General features: G+C 40.0%; 1 protein-coding gene across 8 annotated transcripts in view; it reads right to left on the bottom strand.

The window, feature by feature from the left end:
* LOC124150053 (leukocyte elastase inhibitor-like) overlaps positions 1-27,054 on the bottom strand; it is a 46,717-nt gene that overhangs the window by 16,099 nt on the left and 3,564 nt on the right. Inside the window, exons 2-4 of one of the 8 annotated variants that reach the window (XM_048402296.1) lie at positions 8,490-9,842; positions 8,333-8,407; positions 561-664 (exon numbers count right to left, since the gene is read on the bottom strand). The exons of 2 other annotated variants lie outside the window; for them this stretch is intronic. In XM_048402296.1, coding sequence (XP_048258253.1) covers positions 662-664; positions 8,333-8,407; positions 8,490-9,686 — 1,275 coding nt within the window. In that variant the 5' untranslated portion in view covers positions 9,687-9,842 and the 3' untranslated portion in view covers positions 561-661. Of the gene's footprint in view, positions 1-408; positions 1,794-6,260; positions 8,408-8,489; positions 9,843-27,054 lie in introns of those variants that run through there. 5 more of the 8 variants (XR_007222854.1, XM_048402295.1, XM_048402294.1 and 2 more) reach the window with 5 other exon arrangements.

Here is a 27,054-nt window from a genome sequence, read left to right as displayed (position 1 = left end):
CAATCAAAATCAAGTAACGAAATCGACATCTGGTTCGTAAACTGCTGTGCATATTTTGGTTGATTGCAGTATTTGCAAAGCATGTGTACCGAAAACTTAGCATCAACAGATATTTTCCAAATGTTTTCATGGTTTTAATCAAGGTGCTCACGTGATTAGATGCACTTCACAATGTTCGGCCCGTTTTATTACAATATAGATCAAGATTATCAAGCAGATCATCTTCACTGGGCGCAGCCATTTTAGTTGAGTGTGAGTGAGTTGGGTTTAACGTCACTTTTAACATTATTCCCGTCATATCATGGTGTGTCAGCTTAACGTGGGAGGAAAGCCCGAAGTGATGCAGGTCTCAAACATTTACCACTTCGGTGAAACCCACAAGCACGGGTATGTAGCTGACAAACCTAGAAACATAATCGAGAGAACCGAGATTCGAACCCACAATCATAGATTTCTGGCGTGCCCAAGGGACACAACTGTGCACAGCGAATGGCGGCGCCTTAGACGACTGGGACACCCGTTCCCAAACATCACTTGGTAAAGTAGACCCAAAAATACAGAAACATAACAACAGCTCTAAAGTTCAGTTTTCTTTGAACCTCCAGCTGATCCTGCTGTGGGAGGACGAACAAGTCTTCCCATGAACAGCACAACATCAGCTCTAGTGTCGCGGATGAGGAACAGGAAGGGATGATCAGCCTTGAATGGCTCGATTATAGGGAGGGAATTTGTCATAACCCTAACAGCCGTGGCTGCAGCAGCCTCACTCCCCTCCTCGTTCACTTCCAGGAAGGCCTTGTGGACCACCTGAGAGATGTACAGGAGACGGGTTCCATCGATTCCAGACAGATCAGCCTTTTGCTCGTCAAAAGCATCAGACATTCCTAGAGACTTCAGGACGTTGTTTAGCTCAAAGCTTGATTCCAACACAAATCTTGGCATGGATATGTCGACTATCACTTTACGAACATTTTTCAAGGCTTGTGTCAAAGATTCATGATTCAACTTGTCTTCCAGTTCTGCCAAGCCATCATCTTTGAAAGGCAACAAGAAGAACATGCTAAGTTCCTCCTTTACATAGGGCAGTTCCAATACAGAGCAGTTCAGCTCTTCGTTATAGCCGAAGTTGAATTTTTTGTTCATCCGCATCATATCAACCTGGATTGCTTCTCCAGGTTTCACCTTAAATGTGTCCTTCTTGGTCTTTGTGGGATCAAATTTCTGTGCCCAGTTGCCCTTGAAGTATATGGCATTAACCAGAATCACTGCTGTCAATGGATTGATTCCTCCGGTAATCAGATCCTTGATCTTGCCATTGGTCTCCGATTCCACCCATTGGTTAATCTTCTGAGCCTCTCCTGCACCATTGCCCACAAAGTCAGACAGAACAGCCTGAGCACCATAATGCTTATCTGTCTTCTGCAGAAATTCATCAAGAATCTTGCTCTTATCATTGACAAACAGTCTGTTGGCCGTTGTAAGTACATAGTCTCCCTGTGTCTTCAGAAGACCCAGATAGTCTTCAAACCCTGGATGTACGGAGTCCTGGAGGTCGGTCCACTTCAGGACCTGGTTCATCTGAGCTGCAGTGTCGCCTCGAGCCCCGAGCTGGGTCATGGCCAGAGCTGCCGAGATGCTGAAGGGAGACAGAAACACATTGGAGTCCTTCAGGTCGGAGGCAACCTTCTTGTACAGGTCCAGACCAAACTGGGAATTGGCAGTAGCGACCTGCTTCACCAGGTCCGGGGTCTTTAGTCCAGTTCCACTTCCAGCCATGGCTCTGTAGAAGAAATGTCACTTCAGTAAGGTTCGGGCACCTCACAGCAATTTGATCGTGGTTGCTGTAAATAACGGTGAGTTGTGCGACCTACCAATGACTTCACTAATGATTTCGAAGAAATTTTTGTAAACATTATCATAATTATTGAATGAAATTTTCAACATAACTAAAAATATATATTGCAAACATGAGTCTAGATAAACAATGAACAATTTTTTTATTACCAGATATTATGATAATAAGGTTAAAATGCGTTCTTCATTTCGGATTTGTTGACTGGTATTTCCGGTGTTACGTGAACCCAGTGATCAGCTGATAATGTTTTCGTAGATGGGGGGAAACATTGTGTCATTGAAAACTTGATTTTGGTGAAAAATGTTAGTAAATTTTGGGAGCCATCTTTACCGTGCACTATAACCGAGTTAGCGCTATATTGAAGGGTGCAATAACAAGGGAGCACTGTATTGATCATTTAAAGTCCATATCATCTTCTCAGTGATAAGTTTCTTCAAAATAATTACCATATTTGACGTAATAAGCGTCCCTATCTAATAGGCGCCCACGGCAATATTTGCTGATATATTGGCGAGTGAATAATCCCAATTAGCATCCCTTTCTATTGATCAATGTACACAAGACTTATTTATTTGTTTTTTTTCACCAAAATACTTTTCTAATAAGAGCCCCCTATTTCTAATTTAGAGAGCACCCTAGGCGCTTATTACGTCGAATACGGTTATTCATTTGCATGCTGGTTGAGGTAATAATGAGTATTTGAACCAAACAGTAGGGAAGAAAAAGGAGTTTTGAGAACTGTGTCACTCCTTGGCTCGAGTGTCAACATGTAAATCTTACTCATTGTGACCGTAAAAGGGTCATTAAATATATATCAATATTTTAGAAGACTAGGAGCCAGAAGTACCGGTATATATTATTTTATTATCAGCACATTTGTAATATAAATATTACGACTAATCATGCCAGCTACTTAGCTATAGTACAATATCGTGAGTGTGGCATTAAAAATAATATATATATGAATAGAAATATATATTGTGTGAGCTAGGAGTTGCGACTTAAACAATGCTGAAAACCATATATGGCATGTTAACACTATCAGTAATAGTTGGAGTACCAAACAATACCCATCTTCACGAAGCAAGAGCGGTAACTGACTTTACAAGTCCAGTTTCCACCCTTGCCTAACTAGGCTAGAATTCCTGGGCTCAATCGTAGCGCCACCAGTGGCTATTATGAGTTATGTCCATTCTATGCCTCTCCCATATGTACAAATCAGATTCCACCTCTTGTATCACTTGCATTTGTTTCAAACAAAATGGTGGCGCCCAGTCAAGATGATCTGATTGACCATCAAGATCTATTTTGTGATAAACCGGTTCTTACTTTACGAAGTACATCAAAGCTTGAGCAGCTTGATTAAAACTATGAAAAGTTTTGGAAAATATCTGTTGACAATGAGTTGGCAATGCACAAATCCGGCAATCGACCGAACTCTGCATGACAGTTTACGAACCAGATTTCAATTTCGGTGCAAGATTTTGACCGGACTATGCATAGACCCATTAGTCAAGCCACAGTGTAACTCCATAATCCCAGCCAAGTTCGGCAAGGGTGGAAACTGGACTTTTACAGCCAGTTAACTCTCTTGCCTTGGGAAGATGAACAATAACAAAACATACACACATCAGTCACAATAGTACTCCAGTTTTTGTTCATTGTGACAGCACAAAACAAGTATGGTATAAGAAACATGGTTTGGTCGTCTTTCAGGGGCAAGTTTCCACCCTTGCTGAGGCAGAAATTATTTTGGCTAGACAAACGAGTCAAGGCATAGTCCAATCAAAATCAAGTAACGAAATCGACATCTGGTTCGTAAACTGCTGTGCATATTTTGGTTGATTGCAGTATTTGCAAAGCATGTGTACCGAGAACTTTTCCAAATGTTTTCATGGTTTTAATCAAGGTGCTCACGTGATTAGATGCACTTCGCAATGTTCGGCCCGTTTTATTACAATATAGATCAAGATTATCAAGCAGATCATCTTCACTGGGCGCAGCCATTTTAGTTGAGTGTGAGTGAGTTGGGTTTAACGTGACTTTTAACATTATTCCAGTTATATCACGGCGTGTCAGCTAAATGTTGGAGGAAAGCCCGATGTGATGCAGGTCTAAGACGTTTACGACTTTGGTGAAACCCACGAGCACGGGTATGGTGCTGAAAAACCTAGAAACATAATCAGGGGGGAACCGGGATGCGAACCCACAATCATAGGTTTCTGGCGTCCCCAAGGGACGCAACTCTGCACAGGGAATAGCGGCGCCTTAGACGACTGGGCCACCCATGCCCCCTATCTGTGTTTAGATACATCCACCATCACCAGATTACTGTCTAGCATCTTCACTTCCTTTCACACCTGTAGGTCAAATGTTACCCATCTTCATATTGGCCCTTTGTGTCCTCCTCATTAAACTTCCCTCAACATCCATTCAGCATGATTTGGTTTGGTTGGTTGGTTTGTTGTTTTACGCCGCACTCAGCAATATTCCAGCTATATGATGGCGGTCTGTGAAATAATCGAGTCTGGACCAGACAATCCAGTGATTGATATCATGAGCATCAATCCACTCAATTGGGATCGATGACATGCCTCAACCAAGTCAGCGAGCCTGACCGTCCGATCCCGTTAGTCACCTTTTACGACAAGCATAGTCGCCTTTTATGGCAAGCATGGGTTGCTGAAGACCTATTCTACCCCGGATCTTCAGGGGCAACCATTCAGCATGAGGTAAAGGGAGATGAAATTGGGTTTAACGTCACAATCAAGATTATTGCACTTATAAAGCGATGTACGTGTGAGTGGCTGCTTGTACTAGTCAGGACTTATGCCGATTTTAAAGTGCTAGCCAATATGAAATACCATGCCATGGATACCCCACTCAGACACAAAATACTGATTACGAGCCCACTGGTCTTTGTTTTATACCCATAATGCTGAGCACCAGGCAGGGTAACAACAACTACCATCTTTTGATTTTGAGATGATGTGGCCATGAATTGAACTACCCTCCGTCACACTATCCGGCAGGACCCTCTATCCACTAGACTCAGGAGGCATTCTGCATGACCTCTTCTGGAAGAATGAGTGAGTGAGTGAGTATGGTTTTACGCCGCTTTTAGCAATATTCCAGCAATCTCAAGGCAGGGGACACCAGAAATTGGCTTCACACATTGTACCCATGTCGGGAATCGAACCCGGGTCTTCAGCGTGACGAGCGAACGCTTTATCCACTAGGCTCCCCGACCGCCCCCACAGAAGGATGACCCTTATTTGCAGGTGAGAAATATATCAATATTCATATCTTTTTCCATCCTGTTATAGAAAGAAAATTACTCACAAAAAAGGGCAACACAGCTATTTATTCAAGTAAGATATGTTTAAGTACAGTATATATTATGTATTACAAGTAAATATGTGCCACCTGTACACATTTTGTTAATATTTGTGAGCACTTAGAGTTCAGCCATGTGCAACACCATACATGTCAAGACTGTTTTTCCATTTGGCAAAAAAACGTTAAAGACTGTATTAACAATATTTAAGTCTGCATGTCGTATCATGGCGATATGACATTAAACAACATTTTCCAAGCCAAGCTACACTGTTTGACTTTGTTTGATTACCACTGTGGTGAAACACATGCATCTGACAAGTCAAACAACACAACCAAGGCCAATCTGTGAACTTGATACAACTTAATACACAATGCTACCCATGAAGATCCAGGTGAGAATAGGTCTTCAGCTTGTCGCAAAAGACGCCTATGCTTGTCGTAAGAGGCAACTAACAGGACTGTGTGGTTTGCTGACTTGGTTGATGCATGTCATTGTATCCCAATTGCTCATGATGTCAATCACTTGATTGTCTGGTCCAGATTTGATTTTTTACAGACCACCGTCATACAGCTGGAATATTGCTGAGTGCGGTGTTGAACAACAAACAAACAAACAAATAAACAAACAATGCACAAGAGAAGTGTGATGTGATTTGGTCACCTGGGAATCCAAATTTCTCTTGAAAAATTAAAAGTTACAACAAAAATATTACAAATGGATCAACTCAACATGAATTTCTTCATTTTTTGTTACTTTGTCAACATTTATGGTTGTCATATAGGGCTCCAAAATTTACTACCCGGGTACCCACCCCCTATTACCCGACCCTACCGGGTACCCACTGCAGGGCTAAGGAGATGTCTCAAAATGTCTGATTGGGAACATTTTTAGCATAGCCCTGGCAAAACGTATTTAGATACATGTATTAAACAATCTGGTCATTCATACACTGAAGTTGAATTAAGTTATATCTTTATTCAACCAAATGAAAAATCAGAAAGAATGGGTGCATAGTCAGAAAGAAATGCGAACATTAGTGACTTGTAGTGTAACCATAGAGTTCTAGATAATTTTTGTCATTACACAATATATCACATGACTAACCACGGGTCCGGGTAGTGCTGTGGTACTCGGGTCCTACTCAGTACCCACCCGACCCGGGTACCCGAGTTACCCGTCCCAGCCCTATTGTCATATCTGTAAAACAGGCAAACATATTGGTCTGGTCTGACAGCAAAACAAATATGTACTCATTATCCACCACCAACAGCAACAAATGTACAAATACAAACCTTACATAACTATAAATGCACTGATCAGATATACGACATAGGCTAAGGTGTCCTGATGGCTATGATAAACATGATAAAAGTGGCATCTGTCAACGTCCAAACCAGACTGACCAATCCAGATCTGTCAACACCAATTGAAGTTTTTATTTATCATTTCTTTTAAATAGTTTTTGTATGAGAAAAGATAGTGAACAAGACTAATTTTGATTAAATAGAACATTTACATTTTTAACAAACACCTCTCCCGCCCGACCTGTGATATTTTTAAGGACAGATCCAACACAGAAACGAAAAAAAAAGTATATTCTACGGGTTTTTTTAAAGCACTTTCGAGCAAGGCAATTTAATAAAAGTAATAAAAAATGGTTCCCATGCTAGAATAGTCAATTTTGTATTTGTTATTGATGACAGTAGTCATGGCAGTTTGTGTTTTTGTTCCACCTTCTGCCTTGTATTTTCCGAAGTTTACGCCAGCAGATCGCTGTTTACAAACAAAATATATGTCAAATGACAAATTAAATGTCAACCAAACAGATGAAAGAGATATCATACAAAAACAATTGGAGTTGAGATGTCGGAATTTCATGTGAAACCATATAATGTTATGCTGATGCATAAATCGTCCCTAAGGATCTGTTCCAAAAATTGTATTAGGATTCTATTTTTCAGAATATATTTGAATACCCTAAAGCCCCCATTACACAGTGCTGCAACCTTTGTGCCACCTTTGAGCGATCAAAAACTGGCCAGGACACTCAATGGTCGCCTAAACCCAGAAAATCATGTTTCTATGTAACTGCTCCAGCAGTTGTTCAGCAGTAACTGCTCGAGTTGTTCAGCGTCTGCAACCACAATGAAACACTGTAGGTACAAACCCTCTAGTTATAGGCAGACTGAAGAGGCACTACAGGTAGCTCAAAGGAGGCAGAAAAGAGACAGAAGCATTACCATGGTGTCTCAAGGGTTGCCGTGGTCGCCGAATGGAGGCACTGCGATCGCCATACTCATCGTTCAATGCACGCCAAAAGGAGGCACAAGGGAGGCAGAAGCATCGCCCAGATTTACGAGACAATATTTCAGCAGAACGCATCTATTACCTGGCGATCATTGGGCGACCACCGTGCCTTCATTCTGCAACAACGGCAATGCTTGGGCTTCCCTTCTGCCTCCTTTGAGCCACCTTTGAGCAACCAACCTCCTTGGCGACCTTTGTGCGACTGTTTTGAACATGTTCAAAACTTCATGGCGACTATGGCGTCCATCACGATGTCTGAACCTCCTGTGTACCACCTTGGAACGACCTAGGCAACCATTCTACCTCCGTTGAGCCTCCAACGACGACCTGGCAAATTCTATGGTCGCACACGGGAAGATGCATGAAGCCAACGAAAAAATGGCACTGACTGAAATGTCAGTCACCATGAAGAAATTCAAGGAAATCTAATGTCTAAAGGTATTCAGGACATTTATAAATTTTGAAAATCCCTTTTGGTTGTTGGGCCACTTTTACCAATCATACCCAAGTAAAAATGAAGTGAAAAAGTGTTTTTTCTAAACAAAAACTGAACAAAGGAAACTGTTCTCGAATTCTTATTATTGTTCCACATTTGTGAAATTACAGGTTGACAATCAATAAATCAAGTGTTGAAGTAAAAACTATAAAACCTGAAGCTACTTGTCTTCATTTTGAGAAAGAATAAACACGAACACTAGCCTACTGGAAACCATCAGGAGTTTCATTCATACTTTCACAAACTGTTTACAGTATATTGCAATTAAATGATAGAGAAGGCACAACACATAGTACAGTAGACCCAAAAATACAGAAACATAACAACAGCTCTAAAGTTCAGTTTTCTTTGAACCTCCAGCTGATCCTGTTGTGGGAGGACGAACAAGTCTTCCCATGAACAGCACAACATCAGCTCTAAAGTTCAGTTTTCTTTGAACCTCCAGCTCCTGTTGTGGGAGGACGAACAAGTCTTCCCATGAACAGCACAACATCAGCTCTAGTGTCGCGGATGAGGAACAGGAAGGGATGATCAGCCTTGAATGGCTCGATTATAGGGAGGGATCTTGTCATAATCCTAACAGCCGTGGCTGCGGCAGCCTCACTTCCCTCCTCGTTGACTTCCAGGAAGGCCTTGTGGACCACCTGAGAGATGTACAGGAGACGGGTTCCATCGATTCCAGACAGATCAGCCTTTTGCTCGTCAAAAGCATCAGACATTCCTAGAGACTTCAGGACGTTGTTCAGCTCAAAGCTTGATTCCAACACAAATCTTGGCATGGATATGTCCACAGTCACTTTATGAACATTTTTCAAGGCTTGTGTCAAAGATTCATGATTCAACTTGTCTTCCAGTTCTGCCAAACCATCATCTTTGAAAGGCAACAAGAAGAACATGCTAAGTTCCTCCTTTACATAGGGCAGTTCCAATACAGAGCAGTTCAGCTCTTCGTTATAGCCGAAGTTGAACTTTTTGCTCATCCGCATCATATCAACCTGGATTGTTTCTCCAGGTTTCACCTTAAATGTGTCCTTCTTGGTCTTTGTGGGATCAAATTTCTGTGCCCAGTTGCCCTTGAAGTATATGGCATTAATAAGTATCATTGCTGTCAATGGATCGATTCCTCCGGTAATCAGATCCTTGATCTTGCCATTGGTCTCCGATTCCACCCATTGGTTAATCTTCTGAGCCTCTCCAGCACCATTGCCCACAAAGTCAGACAGGACAGCCTGAGCACCATAATGCTTATCTGTCTTCTGCAGAAATTCATCAAGAATCTTGCTCTTATCATTGACAAACAAGCGGTTGGCTGTTGTAAGTACATAGTCTCCCTGTGTCTTCAGAAGACCCAGATAGTCTTCAAACCCTGGATGTACGGAGTCCTGGAGGTCGGTCCACTTCAGGACCTGGTTCATCTGAGCTGCAGTGTCGCCTCGAGCCCCGAGCTGGGTCATGGCCAGAGCTGCCGAGATGCTGAAGGGAGACAGAAACACATTGGAGTCCTTCAGGTCGGAGGCAACCTTCTTGTACAGGTCCAGACCAAACTGGGAATTGGCAGTAGCGACCTGCTTCACCAGGTCCGGGGACTTCAGTCCAGTTCCACTTCCAGCCATGGCTCTGTAGAAGAAATGACACAAGAGAAGTAATGCTCTGGTACCTTGAAAAGACAAGAATTGTCTGACCAACATATTCTTTGGTTCTGATACAGATGGATGAAGTTCAAGCTCCTTGGAATCATTTGATGCAGAATTTGACACCAAAAGAGCAAGGCCTAACAAGCAAAGCTGACGTCCATATTTTGGAAGATCTTCTCAGTAAAGATGATGCTTCGGAATGTTTTGGAACTGGAAGGGGAAAAGGGGGAATATTTGAGCCAGATAATACAGAAATGACATGGAACAGAGACACAAACAAATTATGATTAGATTGATGGACATCATAAATTTTTCCTTGGCATGCTAGAATTCAGTTCCATTTCGATACCCTTTTACATTTCTTGTGACGGAGATAGGTATATGAATATACACTAGGCTTGTAGCATAGGGAATTGGTTACAGGTCAAGTTGGATCACTGGTATGAAAAGGTAAGCAGTGATAGAAAAGACAGAAATTTTCATCATTCATTTTCCGTACAAAAAATATCAAATAGCTGAACTAATTTTTTATATTCTTCTTAACACAGCAACACGACCATATCTCCCCAGAGACATTGTGTTTATCTAGTTTTTGTTTTTATACATATCACATATCAATCCCCAAAATGTACTGGCATTAGGGATGAGGGATTTGCAGGATATGTCCCTTTTAGTCAGTCCCCAAAGTGTTTGTGAGAGAGTGAGTGAGTTTGGTTTGGTTTTACGCCGCTTCATACATTGCACCGATGTCAGGATTCGAACCCGGGTCTTCAGCGAACTCTTTACCACTAGGCTACCCGACCGCCCCAAAGTGTTTGTGATTTGGTAATGTTCACGGTCCTCTGGATACCCATCTCATACTGTAAATCTTGAAATTAATGCGTATCATTATGAATACATCTTCCCGAGGCAAGTGAGTTAACTGACTTTAAAAGTCCACTTTCCACCCTTGCCGAACTAGGCTGGAATTACTGGGCTCGATCGTAGCGCCACCAGTGGCTGTTGCCTCTCCTATGGACCAATTGGATTCCACCTCTCGTGTTACTTACATTTGTTTCAAACAAAATGGCGGCGCCAAGACAAGACGATCTGATCGACAATCAAGATCTATATTATGATAAAATGGGTCTTACATCGCGAAGTGCATCAAATCATGTGAGCACCTTGATTAAAAACTTGAAAAGATTAGGAAAATATCTGTTGACAACAAGTTGGCGGTGCACATGCTTTGCCAATCCTGCAATCGACCGAAATCTGCATGACATCGGTTCGCGATTTTGATTGGACTATGCATAGACTCGTCAGTCTAGCCAAAATGTAACTCCATAATACCAGCCTAGTTCGGCAAGGGTGGAAACTGGACTTTTAGAGTCAGTTAACTCCCTTGCCTCAGGAAGATGTATGAATGTGACTGGTGACCCCAAAGCCAAAAATGTGACTCAATATCAGTGCAACTTGCCCCATCCCCTTCCCCAGTGGACAACACACAGTTTATATGTTTATTCTGTTGACTGGCACTAAGGAAGTTCAAAGGCAATATAATAATTGAACCAACAGTTCAATGATTGGTATGTGGAGTAGGTGTCAACAAGCTTGACACAAGTGGGTAGAACTCTTGACCCCAGCAGTGATAACTCACCGGATGCCCATTGTGTAATTCCTATACTTTGAATGACATTGTTATATACTTGTTACAACTGCTGCTCAGTAAACCGTGTTTGTGTTTATATTCAAGTTGGTATTTCAGCTATCATAACTGTGCAGTCAGGTCGTTTTATTTTTTATAGTCATTTTGGAGACATAAATGGGAAGTAAATTAATACGAGCAAAGACCACTCGCATTTTTCGCATTTAATTCACGTTGACTGATTGGTATGTGGAGAAGGTGTCAACAAACTTGAAGGAAAACGACAAGACAGAGACTGCAGATCTGGGCCCACTTGCACAAAGTGATCTTAGCGCTAAGACTATTGTAAGCCTATGTTAAGGTATGGGAGTTACGATCATCTTAGCGCTAAGATCGCTTTGTGCAAGTGGGCCCTGATGATCAGTGTGATGAAGCCTATCGGTGTGCGTTGGGTCATGTGGGCCTTTGACACAGTGTCGCGTGGGTCTGGACAGCTGGGGTACTCAATGATGCCTAGTTTGACGCAAGCAAGTAGAACTCTTGACCCCAGCAGCAAAAACTCACCAGACACACATAATCTAATTTCCACAATGAATCACATTGTTATATACTTGTTACAACTGCTGCGTAATAAACTGTGATGTGGATTGAATAGTTGTTTGTGTATATTCAAGTGGGTATTTCCGTCTTGTTGTTGATAAGCATTTTGGAGACACAAATACACGCAAAGACCACTTGCATTTTTTCGCAATTAATTCACGGTCGCACTAATTTATAGATTTACAGTATTTGGGACCTTTTTCTGATCAATGAACCATGTTTATCATAATTAAAATGTAACTGATCAAAGACTTCATGATCAATCCCCAAGACAGAAACCAAAACCAATTCGTCATTTCTTAGCGATCAGACGGACACCAAATGTCAGGCACTGTCACTTTTCTTACACAAGGGGGCGGTCGGGTAGCCTAGTGGTTAAAGCGTTCGCTCGTCACGCTGAAGACCCGGGTTCGATTCCCGACATGGGTACAATGTGTGAAGCCCATTTCTGGTGTCCCCCGCCGTGATATTGCTGGAATATTGCTAAAAGCGGCGTAAAACCATACTCACTCACTCACTCACTCTTACACAAGGAATATCAGTGTAGGAGAAAGACAACATGGTGACATTCAAACCTATTATCTTCTTGTTCATTCTAATTTGCTATTTACAAAATAAAATCAATGGTTGAACTTATCGTTATATCAAATCTGGCTGTAAGCGAGTAAACAGACATTGATTAACCGCACAGTCAGCAATATGACATCCACACATGATCCAGTCTGGCAAACCACCGACCACATGAGACCCGTGAAGACCTGGGGTAGAACTAGAATAGGTCTTCAGCAACCCAAGCTTGCCGTAAAAGTCGACTATGCTTGTTGTAAGAGGCGACTAACGGGATCGGGTAATCAGGCTCGCCGACTTGGTTGATGCATGTCATCGATCCCAATTGCGTGGATCGATGCTCATGATATCAATCACTGGATTGTCTGGTCCAGATTTGATTATTTACAGAACGCCGTCATATAGCTGAAATATTGCTGAGTGCGGCGTTAAACAACAAACAAATAAACAAACAAAGGTCAGGTAGGTACTTCTTTCAGTGTTTCCTAACAAACATCGCATCGCCTTGTCAATCCACAATCGAGTCAGAATTAACCATCGGGAATCTGGAGAAATTACTGGGATAATTGTCATCATTATCAAAACAATAGTCTAATTTGTGGACAATCAGTGTCTAATTGGGACGAAGCTAAGGCAACTTTAGAGACATATATTGCGATGACACTTGTTGACACAGTGCATCCTAGTGGTATCAGTTTCCACATCTGTGTGGACTTTTTCTGCTTGGGGGCTTTTCCCATTTCCCCAATGTAAAACAGTTATAGTTTACAGAAATATGTCCAAATTGTTACCTTGTTATATTTTGTCGTTTTGGAATACGATGACATGCATCAAACTAAGTCAGCGAGCCTGACTATCCAACCCCGTTCGTCGCCTCTTACGACAAGCATAGTCGCCTTTTACCGCAGGCATGCCCTTATGGGTTGCTGAAGACGTATTCTAATCCGGATCTCAAAGGTCTACCTGACCTTTGACCTACATGACCAAAAACATTTTTGTACCATTTTTATCCACTGGCTTTATCCCGATGGGAAACCTACTCATTATATGAAGTCACTAACATCAGTCATGAGCACGTGGTTGAGAAAACTAATTGTGGCTCCAGCAAACACTTTAAGCCGAACAGGGTTCCGCTTAGATCTCATTTACATAATTCTGTTGACACTCAAACAACCAGTTAAACTGACATAAAACATAACAGCTTTCATTCAGTGATTATACATTGCTGACAAGATTTCATGATGGCACAAATTCTATACTCTGACATGGAGGTGAGGTGAAATTGGGTTTAACGTCGCGTCCAATATTATTGCACTAATATAGCGACGTGCATGTACGTGTGTGTGTGTGTGGCTGCTTGTACTAGTCCGGACTGATGCCGTTTTATAATGCTAGCCCACTGAGATACCATGCCGCAGTTTAACATGAATACCCCACTCAGACACAGTATACTGACTCCGAGCCGACAAGTTTTAACCCCTTAATGCCAAGCGCCAGACAGGGTAACAACATGTACCATCTTTTAACATCTTTTGGTATGACGCGGCCGGGGATCTTCGGTCGGAAGCTCTCCCACTGGACCACGGAGGTGGTCACTCTGACATGGAATCAATGAATCAATGTACATTTATCATTCCTCCATGTCAAATTGATCTGATTGGTCCACATGGTCCATGTGATCTTGTGTATTGTATATCCCGCCATGGAGGGGAATAAATTTCTCAGCGGGGGAATAAATCTCTTATACCCACAAGCAAGTCAGGCTGCATGTGGATTTCTGAGAGGCACAATAAATCCTTTATTCCCCACTTCAAAGCAAAAAGCCGTACATTTTTCGGAGTCAATGTAAGTCACGTGACATAGCGCAAGCTAACCTCAGCTCAATCGAACAGCTTTTTTCTTCTAGCAACTTTGAATTTGTTTGAATTATTTTACAATGTCATATTAAAACATGTCGGTAAGATAAATTTGTTGTATCAGGATCACTTGGGGAACATGGGGTTTTATGCGTCCCGGCTCATGGTATAAAATCTAACGTTGGACGCATAAAACCCCATGTACGCCGAGTGATCCTGCTACAACTGTTATGTGTATGGGTGTATGCATTTATACGTTTGTTAGTATATCAGATGCATTTAGACTTGAATTGAAACAAGAAGGCTTGGGTTGCGTAATTTTGCTTGAATACTACACCTGGGGAGCTGGCTGCCTGAGCGGGTTAAGTAATTATGTCACAAGTGAAGCTTGTAGCTAATCAGCATTATAGTATAAGGTTGGGGTGATTCAAAAATAGTTCGTTTTTTTCTGCTTCTTGGGTGTTGGCCAGACCTGTATTTTAACCTCCTCATTTTTAATGTTAAAGTTCAGAACACCGTGTGAGAGATTGTATCCCATGTCGGGGCTTGTGAAACTGAACTAGAAATCATGCTGATATCTGCAAATGTGTGCCTTGGAAAACTTGCATGGTTAGCTTATGTGCAACTATGGATATATGTGTTTTCGTGGACCAAGGAGTGGAGTGAACAATCAAACATGGAAATCAGGGTGACTATATAAGTATACAATTTGCTGTAGCCCTTTGATGGTGATATTATTGTACATGGTAGCCCAAGCCTAATTCTCCCATAGTAAACTCAGCTGTATTGGTAATCTATCATGCATGGTTAATAAATATCTGTCTTAATTGTTGTGCGATCCTTTAATTGTGCAAATGGATTTGGAGTGTATCCCTTCGTTCCACTTCCACTCGTAACACAACTTATATTGTACATGTATCTTCTCTATTTGACACAAGCAGCAGGTCACGCAGACCTAACCTAACTGGCAGTAAAAATAACCTCAAATAAACTGGTTCTACCGCCTGGGTACAGTTCAATGTTAGAGTCCAAACGTACAGTTAGGAAATACTCTTTTTCATACAAAGGCCCAACTTAAAGTCGCTCAGAGAGAGATTTATTTTAGTATTTTGTAATAATAATCATTTTTGAAATCTTAGAAACAGTTGTGACATGGTCTATAACTGTCAGAATCAGAATTTAATTATCTGAGTCTTCAAAATAAATTTTGAAAATGGTCGGATTTGTAAAATTTGTAAAGTTTTCAGTTCCAGTTAATCGTTCTAATTATTACCATGCCTCGAAGGGCTGGGGCGGCCAACTCGAGTCCTCGGTTTGTTTGTTTGTTTGTTTGTTTAACATCGCATTCACCAATATTCCAGCTATATGACAGTGGTCTGTGAATAATCGAGTCTGGACCAGACAATCCAGTGATTGACTTCATGAGCATCGATCTACACAACTGTGATACAATGATATGCATGAAACCAAGTCAGCGAGCCTGACAACCTGATCCCATTAGTCGCCTCTTACAACAAGCATAGTCGCATTTTAAGGCAAGCATGGGTTGCTGAAGACCTATTCTACCCTGGGTCTTCACGGGTCATAACAAAGTGCTACTCTTAGGGCATCCTTACTATTTCTTGTGTTTCTCATCTCCAATCTTTTCCCAGAGAGGGGCAGGCAGTCAGAAAAAAACAACAAGAGTCATCAGAAGATGACAAATCCACCAGCATCCGAAAGAACAAGTCATCTGAGAGAACCAGGGCGTGCAGTCATCCCACAGATGACATCCTTACCTTGTCAGCTTGGTCATGTGGACAAGGCGTCCAACCTCGGATCACAAGGTCCTTGGTTCGAATCCCATCACGGGACTCAGAAATTTTATGGCCCCTACGTCGGCGCCCAATGTGGGGCTGAGCACCTTCATATTAAATTTTAGCAAAATAAGCCTCAGTACCCTACTATGCGGCCCGGGACGTGCCTTCTGTTGACGGGGGAGTATGTCACAGGGCGTGGAGTCATCCCACAGATGACATCCTTACCTTGTCAGCTTGCTAACGGGGTTAACCTCTTTGGTCATGTCGACAAGGCGTCCAACCTCGGATCAGAAGGTCCGTGGTTCGAATCCCATCACGGGACTCGGAAATTTTATCCAACTTGATGACAGAATTTCTATCAAATCTGCCTGTCCACATACAAGAGTAGTTATTGAGCTTTCACAACTATACTATGGAACTGGGGTTCAGAACATTGTATTTCTATGTCAGGTACACACCACTATGAACAGAGTCAAAATGAAACTTGTTGCCATGGAAACAGAACAAATATAATTTCTAAACACCCCTAAGTAGCAAAAGGCACCATTTGACAACCTGGTCTTTGTGTGTGTAAAGTGTCATGAAGGAACACCTGTTAGTTTTAGAGATATGGTCTGAACAAATACACCACTATGAACAGAATCAAAGTCAAACTTGTTGCCTTGGAAACAGGAAAACATATTTTTTTTAATATTCCTAAAAAGTAACGGCATCACTTCAGCACTTTTAGTGTTTTAGTTCTGCTCCTGAAATCAAACCTGCCTCCATTTCAGCTAAGTCTAACTTGTTACCATGGAAACAGGGAAAACTTAAATTTTGAAAACTTCCTAAATAGCCAAGGCACCACTTCAGCTCTTGGTGAATACATGTACCAGGTTTGGATGAAAGGTTTTTCACAGTTTTCATGTTGTGCTCTGGAAACCACACCCAGCCCCACCTTTTGAGACAAAGTCCAAATTGTTTCCAAGGAAATCGAAAAAATGAAAAGGCCCAATATTTGCAAATAGCAAAAGGCAAAACTTCAGGATCTGTTTTATATCTGTCAAATTTTGTTGAAAGATATTGAATAGTTTTTGTGTTGTGCCCTGGAAACAAAATCCACCCCTTCATGAGATCAAGTCCAAACTGTTTCCATGGAAATCAAGAAAAATAAAAAAAACAAAAATATGTAATTAGCAACAGGCACCACAGAACATTTTGTTTAGTTATGCTCTGGAAATAAAATGATTAAGGGCGGACGGACAGACGAGGTTTTGACTATATCCCCCGCATTATATGCCAGGGTATAAAAATTGAAAAGAAAAAACGATTGCTTATCGCAGAATACCTATTAAAGATGGTCAAAACTTACATGTGAAACCAGAGGCCTAACATGCAGTCTCAAGGCAATCTAGACCAAATATTTGACAAATTAAACAGACCTGGTCGATTGAAAAGAGGAAGTTGAACCCGAAAGCGGAAATCTAAACGCATTGTAGAAAAGGATCTGATAGGAAAGCTATGTAGATCAATAAATCATCACCAAAAAGTCATGTTGTAACTAAAAACATTGTTACCATTGACCTATTTCAAGTCATAAATGATAGATAAAACACAGCTTCCAATCAGTTCTAAAATCATTTATAAACAAGAGTCATCAGGAGAGGGAAACACAGCCCACTGGTCTGGTACAATTCGGAAGTAGAGTTTGGCCTCTCATACCACACGTTTAGTTTATTGCCATTTAGGGCTGTGTATTGACCTGGATTTTGTATTGCAGAATATTGCCATTTAGGGCTGTGTATTGACCTGGATTTTGTATTGCAGATTTTTCAACATCTCAAATCATCAAAAGGCACCAGTTCACCACGAGGCTGATCTGCATAAGAAAGTTTCATATACAAATATTCAACAGTTTTGGAGTTCTACTCCAGAAACAAGCACTTTTCTTGTTTTCAGTATTTTAACTGTTTAAAGGGGCACTGATCTAACGCAATTCCCCGGACTGGTGGTTGCCTTTGTTATTGTTTTTTTCCCGTGAGTACCCGGATGATACGCAATGCAACTGAGCGTGACCAGAGACTGGGCTACCGTCTGCAAGGACAGCTAAATAAACTTGGAGGCTGGAGGCAATATTTTTTTTACGCATTTTTGCATAAACACTGATTGGTTAACCGTGATCTAAAATTTATAAGGATTTCGACAAAGGGCGCATGTTAATTAATTTCTTCAGCCTAAACAAACAGACAAAAAGAACGGCGGAGCTCATCGGATGTCGTCATTGTGAAATACCCCAGATGGTTATAGTTTAATACTAAAATAAGTATCCATGCAGTGAAAGCATTTTCGGATTTCGGATTGCGTCGATAATACAATTATTACTCCCTTGTTGTCATCCACGTTTTCTCGTATAACCCTACACTTGTGTATTTGTCGTCATTCACTTGATGCTCAGTTAATGAATTTATTACAGGTACAATTAGTGGTAACACCACTTAGATTACCTGACAAAGGTTCCTATTTGGCATTTATTGTGTCTGGGGTAATTATTCATTCTAAATCCAGGTTTGAAGTGAGGTGAAATGTGTGTTATGTAATATGCTTGTGGCTGACCAGCAAGAGGTGAATTATCAGTTGATTTACTTTTTTTTTATAAATCCACGGATCGTTCCTAGTCATCAAAGGATTAACAGAAAATACGTTGATTGATTAATCACTGTTATCTTGCACAGTGGATATGTCAAAAGGGAGTGTTGACATGTCTAGGTTTACTAAAACAAAGGGAATACACTCATATCATGGCGTGAAGTGCCGATGTAAAAACAACATACTTTGTTCAAAGGGTTAACTGATAATACGTTGATTGATTGATCATTGTTATCTATCACTCAATGGAGTTTTTAGGAACCATGGACGTTATGAAAATAGTTGTCACGTGGGCATTCTCAGCCGACCTTTGAGACTTGACACCTATGTGAAACACCTGAAACAATCCAAGTGATCAGTTGACAAACGAATACGGGTTATAATATCCCGAAACGATATATATCTTTTAAAATATTTGATTGTTACAGAGATACGTGTAACACACTATATAAAAGCAATGCTCAGGTGAAATATTTACTTTGTGTTGCAAGTCAAAATAGTGTAAACGAAAATCGCAAAATTACCAAGCAAGTGACTTATCAAAACTTCGTCACCATTACCGATTCTACCCACAAATATACCTACATTTCCTTATTATCTCGAAAACTGTGTTTCATTTTGTTGATCAATGTGACCATACGCCCTTATTACTACCCATAAAAGTGACTAATGCGCTTACGAATGGCGCAACAGAGGTCGCGAACTAGTCTAGATTTCTGCTATACATCCGGGTACTCCCTGGGAAAAAACAAGAACAAAGGCAACAACCAGTCCCGGGGAATTGCGTTAGATCAGTGCCCCTTTAAGTCCAACTTGTTGTCATGAAAACAAAAAATTCAAAATTCAAAATCATCAAAAGGCCGAGACTGATCTATATAGGAAGTTTCATTCCAGAAATATTCAATGGTTTTGACATTCTTCTCCAGAAACAAGCATGTACCTTCATTTTGAGTAAAGTCTAACTTGTCGTCATGAAAACAATAAAACAAAAAATCAAAATCCCAAATGAACCGAGTTCACCATTAGACTGACTTGTATAGCAAGTTTCCCCCACAATTATTCAGTGGTTAAGGAGTTCTGCTTTGAAAACCGAAAACGGACGGCAGACGGACGGACGGACGATGAGTGAGTGAGTTGGGTTTAACGCCGCTTTTAACAGTATTCCAGTTATATCACGGCGTGTCAGCTTAATGTGGGAGGAAAGCCCAAAGTGATGCAGGTCTAAGACGTTTACCACTGCGGTGAAACTCACGAGCACGGGTATGGTGCTGACAAACCTAGAAACATAATCAGGACGAACCAGGATTTGAACCCACAATCATAGGTTTCTGGCATGCCCAAGGGACGCAACTCTGCAAAGCGAATCGTGGCGCCTTAGACGACTCGGCCACCCATGCCCCCTGCTCGTTTTGAAAAACAGTGGGATAAAAATTTACTTTGAAACAAATTTGTATCTTCTGACAATATTCCAGTCTTGGGCAAAATGGAACCAGATGCTATATTGTTATTTTTTGAACATGGGAAAAACATTCTACACAGGTATTGATCTACATAATTCACTGAACATGTTTTTTATTGATTAAATGACACAATGACAGATTTCCTCGATTCAGTCAAGTTGAAATTTTACAACAAAAAATGCTAAATATCCTTTCCTATAGATCATATGTGAAGCAGATTTTATGTTTCAAAAGCATTCATACTATAAATTCCTACAATATTTGCATTTATATTTAATCATATTTGGTTTTTTATTTTCATGGTCGAACAGAAGTAGAACATTTTTTACATCTCATGGATGTCACAAAAATTCAAGAACTATTCAATCTGTTAAAGACAGTGATAAAACTGTCATGGTGACTGATTTACGACACCCATTGTCTAAAGAACATTTAATTGCAAAGGCTCATTACCCTGGAGCCATGACATCTATATGCCTTGAAACATTTAATTGCTGTTATTTATTAGATGCTAATCCTATTTGTTAATCCCCATTTTTGTGTACTGTGTGATCGACCGTCTGCCATCCTGAACAGGATGTGCAAGTATGTCACTGATGATTTACTGTTTACATTTATATTTATTACTTACTAAATGTCAGGTGACCTTGGCTATATAAGCCTTGGTCCAGAGAGATTGAGAGAAAAGAGAAGGGGTTTGACTCTCTTACCAAGCAGACCTCTCTCCCACAGCCCAGAGTGTGTACCGACTCTCTGTGGCACCCTCAGTTATTATCTAAGTATATTGTAAATTGTTAATTGTTCTTGTAAATAAAATTGTGATTAGTCTCCTGTGACTCTGGCTCTTTGCTGACTAATTCCCCAAGAAAACCAGCACGTCATTTGGAAGGTATTGTTCACCCAGAACAGTTCCATGATAAAACCGAGGATTCTGGCAAAAATATATTAATCAGAATGTCATAAATCTTCTTGAAATAAGACAATAGATTGAAGACAACACTAGTGTTTATATCAATACATGTAGCGGTAACTGCCAGATATGTTTTGACTATTCTATTGGTTTGCATTAAAATTGGGGTGTGCGATATAACTGGTAAACCGGTAGATTGCAATACGGCCGTCAGCAATACACATACGCAATACAACCCTCGCATATCAATATTATCCAATACAGTCACAGAAGAATTAATATATAATCATATTACAGGTAATTATATCTAATATCTTGAGGACTTCGAGGACTGGGTTCCTATCTAAACCATGTAAACAGCACAAGCTTCACATTCCATATTGATGATGTAACAGGTAGTCTTGTGTATTCATTCTACCCATCTTGTAATCTGAAGTCTGGATTATTGTTTTGTTTGTTTGTTTGTTCTTAAACGCCACACTCAGCAATATTCCAGCTATAATGACAGCAGTCTGTATATAATCGAGTCTGGACCAGACGATCCAATGATTGACAATCTACGCAACTGTGATACGATGACATGCATCAACCAAGTCAGCGTGCCTGACCATCCGATCTCGTTCGTCGCCTCTTACAACAAACATAGTCGCCTTTTACCGCAAAACATGGAATGTTACTAATTTTTAAAATGCCTCAGTGCAAGTGAACCCGGCCCATGGGTTGATGAATAGAAGCTTGAACTGGCTGTGATGGTTCAGAGTCAAGCCTTTTGTGGTACAAAGTCACTTTAGCTCTCTTATCTAAATAGGGGGAGTGAGTGAGTATGGTTTTACGCCGCTTTTAGCAATATTCCAGCAATATCACGGCGGGGGACACCAGAAATGGGCTTCACACATTGTACCCATGTCGGGAATCGAACCCAGGTCTTCGGCGTGATGAGCGAACGCTTTAACCACTAGGCTACCCGACCCCCCCTTATCTAAATAGATAACAGTCTATCGATATCAAGAAAGCAAAGACTTAAACTGTCATCACATGCAGACCACCATTTTGTTCTGTAGCCATGGAAACCCGACTACAATCAGCTTCCATTTGTTAGCCAAGACAGTAAACCATGTAATCTGATTGGCTGTCATTTTTAGTATTTCCTACACTTTACAGTAATTATTGAGTATGTAATTTAATGAGGGATTTGATTGGTTAACTTGTATAGTGAAGATTGGCGATCTGATGTATCTTTTATTTTAATTTGTTAACATCTTGTATACACGATGCCATCTTGAAATAAATGACATTTATTCGCCTGACTGTGGAATATTTTACTGACTGCATTCAGAGCAGTTTTCTTTAAAACAGAGTGCACAAGCCGATGTTAACCTGCACCTGTGCAGTCTTGTCCATGGGAATTACCGTATTCGACGTAATAAGCGCCCAGGGCGCTCTCAAAATTAGGAATAGGGGGCTCTTATTAGAATATTATTTTGGTGAAAAAAAGAGAGTTGAAAGATAAATTTCGTGGTTTATGCTGACAGCCTGAAATGTTTATGTACGACAGATATATTTTTCCAGAATTAAATTCCCCATAAATAAGAGGAGTGTGTATTATAAGTGAATAAATAAGTCTTATGTACATTGATTAAATGGAAGGGGTGCTAATTAGGATAGTTCACTAGCCAATATATGAGCAAATGTCGCCATGGGCGCTTATTAGAGCGGGGCGCTTTTTATGTCGAATACGGAAACTCATTTTCACTTATGCGGTGCACTTGATGTCGCAAACAAACGCAGGAACAGATGTCATATTTTCAGGGGCATGAAGCTCTGGGTCCTACCCGGCTGTCTAACACTGCCTCTAGGACTCACTAACAAAACAGAGCATGATAAGAGACTGGGCTTCTGTCTGTAAGGAAAGCGGAAGTAGACTTTGAGGCAGTTTCTATATGCATATCCGAACACTGACTGGTTACCTGAGACTATTTTGATATCACAAGGGTGGCATGTTAATTAATTTCTTTAACCAAAACAAACAATACGATTGGTGGAAGCTCATCAGATGCTGTTATCTGGAGACCCGTGAAGACCCAGGGTAGAATAGATCTTGCCGTAAAAGGCGACTATGCTTGTCGTAAGAGGCGACTAACGGGATTGGGTGGGCAGGCTCGCTGACTTGGTTGATGCATGTCATCGATCCCAATTGCGTGGATCAATGCTCAGGATGTCAATCACTGGATTGTCTGGTCCAGACTTGATTATTTACAGACCGCCGTCATATAGCTGGAATATTGCTGAGTGCGTCGTAAAACAACAAACAAACAAATGTTATCTGTAAATACCCCTGATGGTTATAGTTTGATAGAAAACCTTCTCCACAGTGAAGCTTGTTCGTATTTCAGTATGTGTGGATAAGGTGAGTATGGTTTTACGCTGCTTTTAGCAATATTCCAGCAATATCACGGCAGGGGACACCAGAAATGGGCTTCACAGATTGTACCCATGTCGGGAATCGAACCCGGGTCTTCGGCGTGACGAACGAACGCTTTAACCACTAGGCTACCCGACCGCCCCTCTATGTTTGTGTTTCATAGCTTCATATTTAATAATGTCAGAAGACTATAAGATTATAAAATGACAGTTGATTTATTTCATGCCGTAAATAAAACCCCATTTTGTCCTTGCATTGTTACTGTTTATGACCATAGATAAGCTAAATTTTGAGGACCCGAAAAAAAGGTACTGTAGAAAGGGGTCGTTTTTTGTATGGGTTTTACTATCATTTAACGCTTTTTCTGTTGGTGAAAAAACAATACATCATATCGCTTCAGGTTAATGAACAATGCTATGAAAAACTTTGTCATTGAAAATGTGAAATTTGAGATTAAACATCACTAGACATGATGATTTATTATTTTGTTTGTATTACTTGTTATGCTAGGGATTGTTTTATATGCTGGGATAAAGATTACATGTGTATTGTCTCGTAAACTAACCCGGAAATAGCAATCAGCTGTACACCCGTTTTCTCCCTATCTACGGGTGATTACGTTTAAACATTTCCAATAATATAACGGAAAAGAATTTTGATGCAAAGGTCCTAAAAAATAGTATCTTAAACTACCATTTTATACGAATAATACATTCTGATATCATGTTTTTTTAATGGCAGGTTTTACTATATATTTAAAATTAATTTTAACCAGAACCAGGGTTATTGCGGTAGCACTTTAGTGTATTGTCAATTAATTTTTTCACGTGGAACAATTTCACAAACTGCCGCTGAGGTTTTGTGCGATCTTGCTATTTCCATCGCCAAAACATTATATCGACATTTATTCATCAAACTATAACAAATATGGCAGTTATGATATGTGTAACCGTTCTCGGTCAACTGATGTTCATTATGGGCGTCAATAGCGGTAATATGATCGTGGTTGCTGTGAATAGTGACAGTTGGTGCTGTCACGGTATGTGGTAAGGTTGACCTCATGGAAAGGGGCAAACGAAATTAAAGTAAATATAATCGAATGAAATTTTGATGAAAATTTCACAAAACAGATCACAAACATGAGTCCAGATAATTCAATATGGATTTGTTGGTATTTCATTATCTACACAGGAAAAGGACTCAAGTTGACTCTAAAGATGCAAAATACCAACATATATATCTACATTTTTCAGGTGAACAACAGCATCCATAAAAAAGGAATATTGCTTTTTCAAGTAATTTATTACACATTCATATCACAAGTATTTTGCAATTGCCTTTCCAGGCTGACACTGCACATATTTCAAGACCCAGTCAAACCACCAGACAAAATGAAACATACATATTTACTGACGTTTATCTGGTCCAGCTTACATATTTCTGTAATGTACCAGCTTATTGCTTGAATTTTATATTATAAATACAGTTATAATGAACTCAAAGGGACCACTAATTTTAGTTCGTTATGTCCGATGTTCGTTATAAGCATTTCAACTGTCAGACATCTTGGATCATGTCATGTGACCACAACATGTTTCAATGACACACAGACACAAGAGTCACTTGGATTCATTCAGAAAATCTGTGATTTTGCTTTGAACAATCGTTGAAAGACGGATTTGGTTGAGAGTTGTCACAATATCATCAGTGTTATCAAACACTTTCGACATAGCCTAATCACTGTGTTACTGTTGTTAATTGAGGGTGTAATTTGAGGACAAGGTGTTAGTACTAAAGAGTAAATCAATTACCTTCAATTGTTTATTGCAGCTTTGAACAGCCGAGTGGCCACGGATGTTTTGAACGGCAGATTGGAGACACGCGAGCAGCTCCGCGTTGACAGTACACACGGGACCACAAACTGAGTTTGCTGTATCCGTTATTTCTTTATAAGCATGTTCATTATATCCATCCATTCTATATTATAAAATACACAGCAAATGGTCTGAACCACATGAACAGTTCGTTATAAGCATGTTCGTTATAAGCATGTTTGTTATAAGCATGTTTGTTATAAGCATTTTTGTTATAAGCATGTTTGTTATAAGCATGTTCGTTATAAGCATATTTGTTATAAGCATGTTTGTAATAAGCATGTTGGTTATAAGCATGTTGGTTATAAGCATGTTCGTTATAAACATGTTTGTTATAACCATGTTCGTTATAAGCATGTTCGCTATAAGCATGTTCCTTAAAAGCATGTTCGTCATAAGCATGTTTGTCATAAGCATGTTCGTTATAAGCATGTTCGTTATAAGCATGATTGTCATAAGCATGTTTGTCATAAGCATGTTTGTTATAAGCATGTTTGTTATAAGCATGTTCGTTATAAGCATGTTCGTCATAAGCATGTTTGTCATAAGCATGTTTGTTATAAGCATGTTCGTTATAACCATGTTCGTTATAACCATGTTCGTTATAAGCATGTTTGTTATAAGCATGTTTGTCATAAGCATGTTCGTTATAAGCATGTTTGTTATAAGCATGTTCATTATAAGCATGTTCGTTATAAGCATGTTCATTATAAGCATGTTCGTTATAAGCATGTTTGTTATAAGCATGTTCATTATAAGCATGTTCGTTATAAGCATGTTTGTTATAAGCATGGTTGTTATAAGTGTGTTTGTTATAAGCTAGTTTACTGTAACATTTATGGTGATAAAGTTTCAAATCTTTACCTTAGAGCTTCAGCCTGATCAAGTAACCTGTTGTCAGACCAGCTAACCAGGAGACGTATAGTTTTTTTTAATTTCAAAGCAGTATTTATAGTTCCTATACAAAGGCCCACATAATGAAACAGGATGTCCTGGCGTAAAGTAAATATTCATGAGATGAAACCAGAATCTCGTCCATACTACATCATCCAGTGTATCCAGGCTTCAAAGTTTAATTTTTTACCAAGGAGCCAAGTACAATATGTTTTTCCAGGTAACCAGTGATAAAATCAAGAAGTCAAGCCAATATTGTAGGTAGTCAAAAGCATTTGAAATGATCTTTTATCAAATAACTATTATATGTACAATTCATAGCACTAGTCATGGAATTGTTTATCAGTGGAAACTGTACATGAGTTTTGTTATTTGTGACTTGAACAATGATGCAGTTTATGTTACTAGATTATATAGGTATATCCTTTCTTATCCAATAAACTAATGATAAACTGAACTAAAATACTATTTACATTAATATTTATGTATTTCGGTTCATTGTTGACTTTAGGAGGAATAATTGGTGAGTACAATTAGTAGCAGACACGTTTATTTTTGTGTCTACATATGTGTAGCAATATAGTCGCCAAAAGATATTTTTCAAGGTTGAAATTTAGGTCGCATTGGCGACTGTTTTAGTCGCAACTTTGAGGCCTGGTATCACATGATTAATATGCTATAATAGGTGATGTGACAAGGGGTTTACATCATGATCAAGATGATTGCACTAATATTACGACATGCATGTGTGTGTGTGTGTGTGTGTGTTTGTGTGTGCTGCTTGTACT

The sequence above is a fragment of the Haliotis rufescens genome, unplaced genomic scaffold (genome assembly GCF_023055435.1).
Source record: "Haliotis rufescens isolate VD_foot unplaced genomic scaffold, xgHalRufe1.0.p SCAF_25, whole genome shotgun sequence".
Classification (NCBI taxonomy): Eukaryota; Metazoa; Mollusca; class Gastropoda; order Lepetellida; family Haliotidae; genus Haliotis; species Haliotis rufescens.
The sequence above is the reverse complement of the archived record's forward strand: the minus strand, read 5'-3'. Positions and strand labels throughout refer to the sequence as shown.